The 14437-nt window shown below is 37.6% G+C and overlaps 1 protein-coding gene across 1 annotated transcript in view; it reads right to left on the bottom strand.

Annotated features, from left to right (window-relative positions):
* CLSTN2 (calsyntenin 2) overlaps positions 1 to 7998 on the bottom strand; it is a 415955-nt gene extending 407957 nt beyond the window's left edge. The window contains exon 1 of the mRNA XM_017728846.1: positions 7899 to 7998. Coding sequence (XP_017584335.1) covers positions 7899 to 7932 — 34 coding nt within the window. The 5' untranslated portion in view covers positions 7933 to 7998. The remainder of the gene's footprint in view (positions 1 to 7898) is intronic.
* Between the last annotated feature and the right edge of the window lie 6439 nt (positions 7999 to 14437).

Here is a 14437-nt window from a genome sequence, read left to right as displayed (position 1 = left end):
CTCTTTCCTATTTGGTGTGGAAATGCAGGCTAAACACCACAAACACTCACCTCCTTACAAAGTAAATGCATTTTTGCAAGCCTATATTTCTCATTTATTCAGTCTTTTCTCCGAAGCAGCTTATTAGTGCTCTGTTCTCCAGTGCATGAAATCTGGCTTTTCCCTGCTTCGTATTTCCTTTAGTTATGGGCTTTTTGGAACAATTGTATGGATTTCTTATTAGCAGTGCCAATGTTTCATTTAAAACATCACTAAAGACAATTCTATTCTAAATGTGTCAAAAATCAAGCTGTACTTTTCCTGCTAATCCAGTAAGTGTATCTGAGGAGTAAATGATCACTCACTCAACTTTCTGTATAGGGTACACTTCTGGCACCAGTTCAGTGCTAACAAGGATTTTACTGATTTGTACTGACATATATTCCATTATAGACTCTACAGAGGCATTCAGAATATTTGAAATTTTTTTGGTGGGATTTTTTCCATCCTCACTTACAAATACATGAACAGAATTACATTTTTAGACAGTTCAGGTTGGTAGGCAGTAGATAAAGCTGCAGAATGATACATTTGTAGAAACTACCTACCAATAAATTTCATCCTACAAACATCTGGTACAATTTCCTACTAATTTTTATATCAGTTGCTTTACCTGTGCACAGTTTCTCTCCTTTTTCACTATTGATTTTAAGTACGGTGTACTGCACAGCTTAGGGAGAGCATTGAATTGCATAGATCAAGAATTCATTGACTTATTACTGCTAAAAGGAATGACATGACTTGGTCATTCTTTATTATGTTCTGTACTTTTGTATCTGATGGTGAAACCTATTTTAACCCTTTCTATGACTGGGGCAGTCACATTTCACGATAGCTACATTATATTTTCTGAGGTTCCTTGCTGCTTCTAAGCCCATCCTGACACAGCTTCTTTTACAGGAGGAATTTTAAAAATCCTTTTTCAAAATTACTATAAGAAACTCCAGTTATGCTATTCAAAAATATTTATATAGTTTACTAAAGAAATGTGTCAGAGGAAAATGTGAAAAATAGGATTTTTTTACTGGTACTGATGGCACCAGAATGTCACCTTCCTACAGAGAAGCCTGATACCAGACAGCTACAGAACTTCTGCAGGGCATGGAGAGCCCTAGAGGGTTGGCCTGAGACATAAACTTGGGGTTCTATTCTTTCAAAAGTTTTCTCTTTTACGTTTGCCAAATCACACAAACTCAAGCCTTATAAATTTATCTAGATGCTATAGACTAATCTACCTTAATAGAATCCATATCCTTTTCTTCCTCCTTTACTTTCTTAAGAAACAAATCCTTATCCCAAACGAATGAAAAGCTAAAACACATTGTAAGACCATCAGTTTCTCCGTAACAAGTGCCAGTGATTGATAGGAGAAAAAGTTACCCAAGGTTTTTTCAAGCACCTCTTTTGAAGAATTCTTATTCTAACTTAAGGGCAAATTCATTTCTTGAATAAAGTAGTGCCAATGTCATTAACCTCATTGAATTGCAAGTCTTGGCAAAAAGAAAACCACCTTTCCTACTACTTCTTTGAATGTAATTATTCATGATTAAAGAAAGCCAAATTAGTAGGAAATGTGAACTCAGTTCCATAAAGCAATTTCAGAGATACAAGCACCTGCACCTTCACTGCAGAGAACTGTAAAAGAGAACCCTTTACTGCCTGCTCACAATTCAGAGTTGCTGTGCACAGGTTCAGGAAGAAGAAATGAAATGTTAATTAAGTTTCTTTTGACCAAACCCTCCTCTAATATACCTGTTTCTGGGAATACCATATCCATAGGTGGTTGGAGTGTTCTTGGGTTAAGAAGCTTTATTTCAGATGTGAAAAGATTTAAGTCAGGTATTACTTAATTAATTCTTTCTTTTTAAATTTTTTTCTGAGTATTTTTTGGAATTTAAAACTTCTCTTAAGGAAAGTTCATTAGCTATGTAAGAACATCAGGCATACTTTTCCTTCTACAATCCTGTTCACCTCATTGTGCTATTTCCTGCAAATTGCAAAGAAATTGAGTCATTCTAAAAATGGCACTACCAAACTCACTCCCTGCATTTCAATGTCAACATACATTAAAGTTTTCAGGGTTATTTTTCCTCCTCCTTTCTACTGGTTTACTGCCTGATTTCCCTTCCTTTCTGATAGAGGCCAGCCCTTTCTGCAGTTGTTTAGTTGTCTATCTTGTATACATAAACAACAATTAGAGGTAAAGACACAAATGTTTTAACCTTTCTGCATATGCAAGTAATCCTTTCTCCAAAGAGACCCTGCTCTTTTCATATATCTTAAACTAGTTCTTTATTCAGTGCCATGCTTTACCTTGAAGGTTCATAACTTTTATCTTGCAAAGAAATCTCGCATTGTTTCCACTGGGGTTTACAGTATTAAATTCCAAACAACTATTAGTCCTGCAGCTGGCACTGAAGTTGGTCACTTATGCAACTCCAAGGGCTCAGTGCTGGGGTCACACTGCTACCAACAAACACCACTACTGGGAGGAATGCAGAGAAACTGAAAACAGGAAGGAATCAAATACCAGCTTCCAGCAGTACAGAGGTGTGTGGACTTACTGGAGCCTTAAAAAGAAAAAAATCTATTTGTGATGAGTCTTAACACATCTGCCCAGAAAAGTCTGGGTAGGACAGGAGAAAGAAGAAGGGCTAGTTTTGTACATTCTGTTCTTCACTTTTTCTATAAAATAAGCAGAACAAAGAAATGACACCACAGCGAAGTTGCATCACTCGACATAATGCAGTCCTTGACTCTGCAGGCACCAGGATCCAGAGAGGCAGACCTCGTGTACCAGGGTTAGTCATGGACAACCAGCAACATGGCTGAAGCTCTGCTGAGGTAAAGATACCAAAGCCTGGAAAAGCTCAGGGGATGACGCGACAAATGGAATCACTGCTTTGGATTTTTGTTTATTTGAATTACAGATGCCTAAGGGGGAGAAAGAAGCAAGCCAAAAAGTCTGCTCTGTACTTCATGAATGCTTTCAGCAGAATTACTGTTTCACTTTCCCTTCTCTTCTTGTGTAATCCAAGAGGTATTTAGGAAAAACCTTTTTAAATGGGCTGAATTTCTTTCTCCTGCTGCTGAAACAGCTACTAGCCTAACAAAAGCTTAGCTTTTAATTTCGACAAACAAGGTACGCAAATCATGATTTTCGTGTCTGTCTTGCTGCATTAAAAGCCTCACATATCATTATGATTGCACATTTTGAGAAGTTTTCTTACTATAAACATCTCCTAGATTAGCATAAGCAGTCATTAGAGGAAACAGTAAAAGTGCTCAGTAGAGCAGGAGGAAAGTGAATGTGAAAAGATCAACAGAGGTAATGTGGATTGGCAAAACCATAAAGCTCAGTGAAAAGAAGGGGGTAAACTGCAAGCACAATGAGAGCTGAGCTAAAGAGGGGTACTGAGATATCTTTTCAGACTCTCTTGGGTCCCCTGGAGACAAAGGTTTGTTTGGGGACAGAACTCAACCACTTTCCCCAAGAACCAAACAGGCAACAGAAGAGCACACAGATTTCACATTAGGGGGCAGAGAAGTAACTGGTCACATCTTCCCTTCTCATCTGAGGTACTGAGGCCACCGTGAGGACACATTGTTCCCAAACATCTGAACTACCTCAGGACTTCCCCAAGGACTCAGTGAACTTGTGAGTGGAATTGTGTCTTTTCTTTGAGAGGATACGACAAAATATCCACAAGAAAGTTTTAGGGATAGTATCTCCCTCCTGAATGGCTTTTGATGCAAGATACAACCATAGCCTGAAGTACAACTAGGCAGACGTGGCCTTATTCTGAGGTTTATACCTGCAGCTACAAAAATATGAGCAAAAAAAAAAAAAATCTCAGGGACTGAGCCCCTCCTTCATACCCAGATTGTTTCACATTCCAGACAGTTCCCCCTGTACTCTGATCACATCATTAATCATAAGGACCCCATAGCTAACAAAATATCCTTTTCTTCCAGAGGAACAAAACAATCCTGAAAGGTCAATAGAAGTAACAGCATCAATCTTAATAGCAGGCAATTACATCTGCTGCAGTATCAACAAGGTACTCAGAAAACAGCATCAGAAGTTGCTTGATCAATGACTGGAGCAGAAGGATAAAGGAGCTCATCAGTGACAGCTGAGGTAATTGACAGCTCTGGCAAATGCCTTGGCTGCAGGTGCCTGAAGTTCATCACTATTGATAGCAGGTTCCCACCCGCAGGCCTCCCTCGCAGAATCCCAGCAGAGTGACTGGGTAGCCACAGAGATTTCTGCTCAGAGCTCTGTTGGGACATCGATGCCTGGGGGTTAGGATTTAATGGTGTGGTGCATGTTGAGGATTTGGACCGGTAATTTTAACTGCACCCCTTTTTTTAAGTTTTTGTTAAAATCTTTTCTTAAAGTCTACTCTCTTTGAGTTAACTTCAAGAAGTTATCACAAGATATCAGACTACTGCAGATAACCATTTTAAATGGCTGAGTGTGACTGGAGCCATCAAGAGAAACATGAGACACCAGCTTTTACAGTCACAGCTGCTTCTCCCTGTGTTGCACTGCAGCAAAACTCCCATTTGCATCATCCACATAGAGATGCATTTAAATGCCTTATGCAGAAATCGAGAAACGTTATCCTACCTCCTTTGCAAACTTTTCTTCTGCATACAGTAATTCAGCTAAAAATTTTTTTGCACATAAAATCATTCTGGTCCTAAGCATCTCTCACAAAAGAGCCATCCCGCAGTAAGGGCCAACATGTTAACAGGAATTCCCTAAAGAATAATGGATTGCAGAATCAAGGTCTAACTTTTGCATTCCAATTCCAACAGAAATTCCAATTTCTAGAGGAAAAGGTATCTCTGAAAGCAACATACAGACATTTTTCACTTCTGAAGTTCTGCCTCTCTGTTCCTCTCCTTTCATGCAGATAAATGAAGTTGTCCTTGTTATCTAATTAGCCAAGAAATTTTTGCAATATCTTACAGTTACCTAATTTCCTTTAATACATAATTTTTCCTTTATGTTGGATATATCAATTTAGACATATAAAGTCTCCATCACTCATATTTCCTGTTTAATATACATGAAATATCAGTAATAACTGGGTATCATCTCACATACTCTCCAGGTCTTTTTTGAAAATAAATTAATGGCAAACTGTTGAATCTCACTAAAGCGAGATTTTGCAATTTTTATTAGCACATGCAAATAACTATAATCACTTATGCCACAAAAAATATTAGTAAAAATTATTTTTGGAAGTCACATAAAATACTTTTTTTAATAAACCATGAAATTATATAGAGGAATATCGCAATCAACTATATTCATAATTACATTTAATAAAACTGAGAATGAAGTTTTCCTGAAACCCACCTGTCTGTTGATTCAAATGGTGCCTTTAACACACTGCAATAAATCTGCAGCTTGCCTAATGCTAAGCAAAAATATGCAATAGATGAATGGTCCAATGCAGCAATCATGAGACATAATTGCAGTAAAATAATAAACAGCCACAGATTGAATGATGTTTATAGTTTGATGACAATGTCAACTGTCAACAGTCAAATACTTTTTCTCCTGAATAAAATTTAGGGAAATGAATAATACTTAAAACCTCATCCAGGTGACATTCATGAAATATTTTCCTCACTGTTCAGCAATAATTTACCTTTTTTATTGTATTCAAGCAAGTCGCAGTGTTGCCAGGACATTTATGTGGTAACATTTACCTTTGTGTACACTTGTCAAAAACATGATTTCTCCACAAAATAGAACATTGTAAATTGGATAGATTATTTCTTGAGGGCAAGGAAAATAATGTTGTTTACTGCTATTTTTTCTAGTTTTGTACATATAATAAGACTCTGAAATTAGCTCCTCGGGATGGTTAATGAAGTCAAGTAAGCCCATTCATTGTACTGTACAGCAGAAGCAATAACTTGTTTTAATTCCATGTTAATATAATTTTTTCAAAATAGACCAATTCCTCTCCATTCTTGGGCAAATTATGTACTCTATGCACATACTGAGCATGCCTTGATAACCATAGATTCCATTACAAGTTTAATAATTGACTGTTCAATAGAGCATTGATGCATTTTTGTCTGGAACCAATTCACCTTTGTCTGTGTATCAAGAAGAAAGTACAGTGAATTACAGATACGGTCTTGAAATGTAAAGGCCATATGCTTTATTCATCTCAGGTTTTTTAAACTACATATTCATGACAGGCATTGCTTGGAAATTAATATCCTAATTTGGATATGCTAGTATATATACAATATGATTTATTAGAGCAATGATTCATTGAAAAGCACCTTGAACCTATCAAGGAAACAGCCCCTTCTGTAACAAGTTTGACCTCGAAAACAAATCACTCACTGCTGTATCTGCAAAGATGTGTGTGACGTGTCACACTAACAAACAAAAACTGTGGTTACAGTATTTAAAATATCAAGTTTAAAAAATCCACCAAAACTGTTGCTGTTACTCAGACACACCAATATCTATGTGGCACAACAGTAAGCACAAGAAGGTCCCCATTGTTCATGCAGAGCTATAATCCCATCACTGCCAACTTAGGAAGAAAAGGTCTTCTGAACAGGGGGCTTAGTCTTAAATGTAGGATGTTCCATCTCACAAAAAAATAAGCATCTCCATCACCTCTGTCCTCGCCTAACAATTTTAACCAAGGTCAACCAGCATGGGTGGTTTCATGCACAAACTCACTGATCTAGGTCTCACAACTCCATGGAATTCAGCCCAGAATGAAAAATAAGACTGAAGAAAACAATCTCTAAAATTTTCAATAAATGGCACTTAAGGAGAAAGAGCAGTAATTTTTTCTCCATTGGGAAAAATTCTCTGTTAGCTGTACAGTAACCAAACTACTTTTCCATCTTTGGAAGCTGCATGTCTAAATTTGTTGTATATTACATCATTCAAGCCAGCACCTTCAAGAGCAATAAATTCACATACAAATTATTTTTGTCACTTTGCCACAAGTGCACTATTGGCCCAATAGTGCTGCTGAATTTCCTCCAACTATAACCAATGCCTAATCCCTCACAAGTAAAGCAGCAATGCCCTGAAGTAAAGCATCTGTTACTTAGACTGATTTGTAAAATCACAAATGTAGATTTGTCACCAACCAAATCTGGTGAAGGGTTGCTTCTATCTAATAATCTTAACCTGTTACACTACCTTATAACATATACAGGCTGACATAAATCTTGTCATGGTAAATAACTGATAATGTTCAATTTAACATTTTAAGAGATTTCAGATACAGACTCGGGTATTACTTCACCATTCTTGTTATTAGGAAGTGTTTATCTTCAAAGCACTACAAAGCAGAAAACCATTTCAAACATCTCTTTGCAATCTTACCTTAATTTTTGCCATCTTCACAGCCATTCCTCCAAAATACTTGGGTTTCACCTCTAAATGTGTTCACTTCAAACCATAACAGACTTTTCCCCATACTTTGCAGTTATTTGTTTTCTCTCAGAGGGTTTAAGAAATCCTTTAGAACACAAAGTACCCCAAACATTTTTATCCACCAATACATAGCTATGTTTTGAGAGGCATTTATCAAATTAGGTTGCAGTTTTGCTGCAGCTAAGATAGACCCCACTACAGCGATCACTCTCCAGAGATCCCAGATGAGTGCACTGTTCCCAAAGCCCCATCCTGAGGGATGCACTATCACAGCAGTCACTCACTCACACAAACTCAGGGAATCCCCAACATTTGTTCTACTTAAGGAGTAGCTGTAGACACCCCCTGTACTGACCCTTCATTGCTGCTATCAGACCCAAAAGAGAGAGTGTTCAGCTAAACAAGTGCTTTTTTCACCCACCTGTGGTTGTTGATGAACAACAGAATTTCTTCATATCTAGAGAATTTCAAGTCATGTCAGCTGCAAGCCATTAGCTCAGCTCTAGAGGTGGGGCCACTGCAAGTACCCCATTATCCATTAGGTCTGGAGGAAAAACAAAATAAAACACTGAAAAGACCTAAACTAGGATTTTTAGGAATCTACATTCATTGTTTTCTAACACATTTGAGATGTCTAAGTTTAATTTCCCTGCAGACTGTGGGTTTGACTACAGAGCTATCCAAGTGTTAAACAGCTTCATTGTTGATTGGATGCTTGTCTGTGATTTTATCTTTTGGGGGTGGGGCCCCCAACAGGAAAGGTCAATTTAGTGATTTTCTGAAGAAAACAATAACTTACAAGATGTGAACTCAATTCACAGTCCAGTTGAAGTGTTGGGAATCTCCCCAGTGGTCTCTCCCCATCTTTAATGTGGTTCTGCTGTATTTAGGAATATATCCACTCTTTCACACCCTTCTTTGCTGAGAATACCTTTGATAAGTACCATTGATTCCCAGAGATTTATTTAATTCATGTTTATTTAACAAGATGTGCTCTTTACCTACTTGTATGGTGTTACAGCCCTGATATGCTGCACACTCACACCTCCACTTCTGGTTTTGTTGGGATTGTGATTACAGACACATGGGCAACAAAGACAGTGGACACTGAAGATCTTAATTGCATAGCCTCTTTTTCCTTGTATTTTCTCTTCAGGACAACTAATAATCATTTGTAACACAGACAGCTGGGTTTTTTTCTGTTCCCACATAACTGTTATGTTGTCACTGCATTCAGTAAAACACACTCAGAGAAAATGTTTTCAACTGACGAGTTCAGGAGATAATTCTAGTTCTGCATTAGCTGGAAAATTACTGACATTTCACAGCATGAGGGATGCTGTTTCCTAAGTGGATACTTCACCTTTTAAAGGGCTTATTACAAGCTTGGCTGTATGCTGTACCATCACATACAGATTTTGTCTTTCATCAACAACAATGGCAAGCACCAACACCGCTCTACAGCTCTAGAGACACTTCAGCTGCTGATGGCCTCGAAGTAGTGAAAATAACCAGCAGTTTCTCATTCCTGAGTTACTTTGTGTTTTTCATAGCTGGCTCTCTTGGTTGTCTGGATGCTGTCTAAATAAGTCAAATGCCCCATCCAGGACTAAAATGAAAATGCACTCAAAAATACATGGGAAAGGAAGATTTTAATGAAAACATTCATATCTTTAATGAAAAATAGACCAAGCTCTACTTACCATTTCTGTCTCTGTTTTAAATATGCATATATTGTCAGCTGTTAGCACATCACAGCCAGCTATGCTATTTTGCAGTAATAACTAACAAGGACAGTTACACAAGATTTCAAGGAAAAAATCTTGACACAGTAGTTATAAAAAGGAAAAAACCAAGCAAAAGCAAAAACAAAAAAAAAACCCCACACATAACAAAAAACCCAACAACCAAAAAAACCCCTTAGGTCTGCTTTTCCCAGAGCTTCATATAAAATATTTTTCTCTGCAAGGGTTTATTTTACCAGCGATCTCTGCAGGAAGAACAGAGCTCCCGATAAAGTCAGGCACTGCTGCTGGATTCTGAATTGCCTGTGTATGGACAAACCAATTAGTGACTGGCAATAAGTCATCAGGTGCAATTGAAAGGAATATGCAATCTGGCTTTCCTTTCTCAAGAGGCACTTATCCTCTCATCTATTGCTGCTATAACTTGAAACTCCTCTACAGTTGCCATCTGGCATGCAAGTGTGGAGCTGGGCCTCAATGAGGAACAATAAAGATGGATGAAAGTCTTGATGCTTTGCACTGCACAATACGGCTTTGTAAAAGATCCTTTATATTAAATGATACTGAAATCAAGATTTTAAGCATTATATTTATGCCTCATTGTATCATGTCAAAGTTTATATAAAACAGATTAAATAATCTTCTAGCCAAGTCACTAAAAACTAGACTAGTGAGGGATGAGAGAAAGAAATCTTCTAGTTGACAAACATAACAGAAACCATTGTCAAAAAATGGGTAAAATGTGACATTTACAGCACATTTAATTTTTATTCTCTAAAATACAATATTGCATGTCCTAAAAAAAGTGTACAAGTATGAACAAAAAAATATTTTGGTTTTGTTTTAAATTAAAACCATGTTGTGCCTCAACAGTCCTTGAGGAGGATGGCAGTGTCAGGTACTCAGGGAAGGCAGGCATCTGCCTGGCACTGAGGGACTGCAGCTGACCTCATTCCATGGCCTGGTGAAATTGCCCCGCTTGCAAAGAGCCAGAGTACCGGCACTGTGTGGGCACAGAGGGAATTCCCTTGAGGGAAGAGTGACCCTGCAATGCCTCCCCAAAGCACAAACCCCACACTCCACTGACCACTTTGTTTGTCCACAAAAATCCCACTGTACTAACTGTAAGATCAGTTATAGGAAGGGAAAAATTCTCTCAATTTCCTCCTGACAATTCTAGGAGAGGAAAAGGAGGTTACATGGAGAAAAAAAACCTTTAAGTATGGTTTGCTATCAGAAAATAGCAACAAACTTGATTATTTCAGCACACCTGTGTGGCTGTGGCAGCAGAATCAAAGGCTGGAGTACCTCCATTTCTTAGAGTGGGGAAATGTTGTGCCTTTACAGTAATTCCTCTCAGAAAAGCAATCATGAAATCCACATATTATACCCAGCTTTTCTATGTTACACAATTCAGCACTTTACAGTAATTCCTCTCAGAAAAGCAATCATGCAATCCACATATTATACCCAGCTTTTCTACGTTACACAATTCAGCGTTATGGACAAGCTATTCTAAAAATTACAGAGCTCCCAAAAAATGACAGCTCTGTTTCCCAACAAACCTTCAAGGTTTGAAATTAGTCTTTGTTCTGCATTGAAAGAACACAAACTCTTCTCCATATCTTTTCAGAAGGGAAATGTGTCAGATATTCAATTTTATCAAAACCCATTTGCTTTCCAGTCCTAGACTCATCTCCTTTCTCTCTGCCCTATCTGTGCAAGAGATCAGCAGCACTAAGCAGTCAGAATGTTATCAGAACAAGTATGCCACCATGATACACTTCAATATTGACTAGTGCCACACTTGAACTAAAAGCAATTTACTTACAATCATCAGCACAGGACACATGGAGATCCAGCAAGTACCAGTGTTGGACAACATCACAGAGAGAAGTTCTAACTCTGCTGGGCTACCCATGTTCCACAGCGGGGAAGTTACAGCACCTTTGCTGTACAGAAGTATATTACAGCAGCAGTACTTTTTTGTCTTGGTCCTTTCTGAATTAGAACAGAGCCATACCAAAAAACCAGGAATGGTTTCCTTTTGATAACGGTATTACTCCTACTTTCAACTCAGCAGAACTATTAAATCTCAAACTTCCAATGATATAGAGGCTTTAGGTATAGGGAAGCTGACATTTGACAAAAATGGTGCTGTGGTTCCCAGTAGAATTATTAAAAATACCTGCAGGTAAAATTCTGTGGGTTACAGAAGAACACAGCACCATGCTAACATTCACCAACAAAGATCCCAAATAATGCACAAACCAAAAGCAAGGTGCCAAATACTTTCATTAAATCCACTTGAAAAAACAATGTCAAATTTCTTATATTAAAAAATTGATTTTTAAATGATCTTACAAAATTTCCCTTGAACTGGTTATATGCTGTTGTTGTTGCCTCCAGGTACAGACCTGCAATTTTTTTTTTTTTTTAATTGTGATTAAAAAACCAAACAAATGTAAGATTTTATCAACCAGTAATACAACTTACTGTGCTGGAAACATAATATGGAATGTCATTGGAAACATTATAGAAACAAAACAAGCTATTTTAGCTTCACTAAAATTCCAAATACAAGCAAGTAAAGGCAAGGGCAAAAACAATTGATACATATTGGCACAACTTTACAAACAGTGGAGCATTAAGGAAAGGGAGGAAAAAAAAGAACCCAAAGCAATTTAAATGCACATCTGAGTGACTCTCTACAAACAGAAAGAAATGAACCAAATATTTCATTCTGTTTACCTGTGACAAAAAAAAAAAAAAAGACTGTTTTGATGCTCATGGAACCTAAAACAAGTGAAAAATTTTGTTTATCTCCCTTTCTCTACTTGTATTTTATCTTCTAGATAAGTCTTCCTTGCAGCCAAGTTAAAAAGTTTTATGATTGTTTTTGAGCCTTTTTAAGTTGGTTTTGGTTTTTTTCTTAGCTTTCAGACAAAGCTTTGTATTCTGCCCTGTCTCTACCTCAGCTCATTTATCTTCTGTGGCTTCAGAGGAATCAGCACACCGGAGCCTGCTTTGCTTTGTTTCTGCACTGCAGTTGAGCCTTTTGATTCCTACTGCTTGCCTCAGTAATAATGCATTTGCTAATGTTTGCCTTTAATTCTAACAGCAATCAACCAACTGAATGATTTTCATTTGTAGAAAGTCAACACTTTCTTGCCCACCCGTATTTGTGGTATTCGATGCAATGTTCTAACTAACTGTAACTGCAGCACTTAAGTAATTTAAAGATAAAAGCTTGTGTATTTACTTCACAGATGAAGCTGTGTGAATGATCACCAACACTTCAAGCTAAAGCTCTCCAACTCTTGTTATGGAGGGGAAAGGTTAATGAACACTTCTCTCATGTTTCTCTTCTCCATCTCATCCCAATAGAATTTTCTTCAGATCTGAACTACACACCAGAACAGAGTAGATGCCAAGAACTAAAAGATTATGCTGACATGCCAAGCCGCTGTTTTGGCAGATTTTACAATTATGAGGCCTAATTCTACAGCCTCAGTGTGCATAACTTACATAAGACCCTGGGAGTTTTGCATCTCAAGAACTGCATCAAATGCCAAATTTTCTTACAAAAACCGATTCACAACATCTGGAACAACTTTGGCTTGGAATTCTATACTCATAGTTTCACACCTTGGCATGCTTATTCTGATTTATGTTTTACTTAATACTAACATATAAGGAACAGAGTTACATGTTGCTCCAAATTCCCACTGACACTAGGCCACAAACCCATGAAAATAATACTGTGATAAAGAGAAGAACCTAGTCCAGTGATTACCATTATCTTTAGGTAACTGTCAGAACAATACATGATTCTGTAGTGGTAACTTTGTCTTCATTTGGTTGCTGGAAGACAGGTTTTAATTAGATCATCTTTCATAATCATTGTGGAACTTTCTGTGGTCGTTTGTTCTTCCCTTGCAGAGGGGCATCTCAGTGCTTCAGCTCTTGTGCACTTTCTTGTCTGATACTCATCTCTTTCCATATCATCCCTTTTACATCACTGCACTTCAGACATGCTTTGCAATTTCACCCACTTCAAGAGGGCTCAGTGGAGAACACAGCTTAGGATCACACCTACTGTTCTTATTTGTTACCATCAGCAAATTATTCTCAGTTCTAAAGCATTTTATTTATTAAACAGTTTCTTAAAAACTGATGTGAAGTGGAAACCTTATGTTTAAAGACAGGAAGCCAGAAATGCTTATTACTACAACTGTGATTCAGTTTACAACAAAACTGGTGAAGGACAGAACTTCAGCCAGCACAGAACAGTTCCCACTGAGATCAGTGAAGCCACATCAATTTGTGCCTACTCAGCAGTTCATCCCTAGCTTTCAAACCTGATGCATGAGATTTAACCTTTGGATTGGTTGTCTTTCTGTAAATGAAGGACAATGTTTCCTTTTATAGGGAATCTTAAATATTGACAAAACACATAACAGTAATTCAAACTCTAGAAAGAGCACGTTTTGATCCTAGCTACTACTTTTCAGAAAAAAACTTTATATGTTTAGTAAGCCTGGTCAGCCAAAATAAGCGGTCCATTATGCACAAAATGTCAGTGTCATACAGTTTTTTAAAAGGGAGTTGGGGAATTATTGTTTCTACAAAGTTCTAGATCCTTTTGTAAGAATGATTATTTATACAGACACATTAGTTCATTTCAAAAATTGCCAGTCTGGCTTTTCATCATTATATAATCCCATAGCTTTTAAAAGTTGAGCACCTACAATCTGGACCACTTTATGTATAAGAAATTGCTTGTGTAGTCTTCATCCAACATTTTCCCTGTTTTAAACAATGACAAAAGTCACTCTGCCACTAACAATAATAGTTCCCTAATATCTCAAATTGCTAGTTGTAGTCTATGAAAAATAAAACTTCATGTGAACAGAGCAGGACCAAAGACAAGCATGGAAATGTCATGGAGAAATACACAGCCACACACAGGCAAACTATTTCAGCACTGTCCACACTGCCACTTTAATCCTTCTGAAGTTAAACCTCAAAAATGCATACTCTGCTCCCAGTCTGAAGCCAAAGCCCCACTGCCAAAACCATCTCTTGGCCAGCTTTCACCAAGGGCAATGAAAGGTCTGAAGTACATCTCATGGCCTCTGTGCAGGAGTGAAGCTTCATCGTTTACATGTGCATTTCACACAGTAAAGCTTAAAAATGCATTCCACAATCCTAT

This window comes from Corvus brachyrhynchos, unplaced genomic scaffold (genome assembly GCF_000691975.1).
Source record: "Corvus brachyrhynchos isolate BGI_N302 unplaced genomic scaffold, ASM69197v1 scaffold223, whole genome shotgun sequence".
Lineage (NCBI taxonomy): Eukaryota > Metazoa > Chordata > Aves > Passeriformes > Corvidae > Corvus > Corvus brachyrhynchos.
This window is presented reverse-complemented; position numbering and strand designations above follow the sequence as displayed.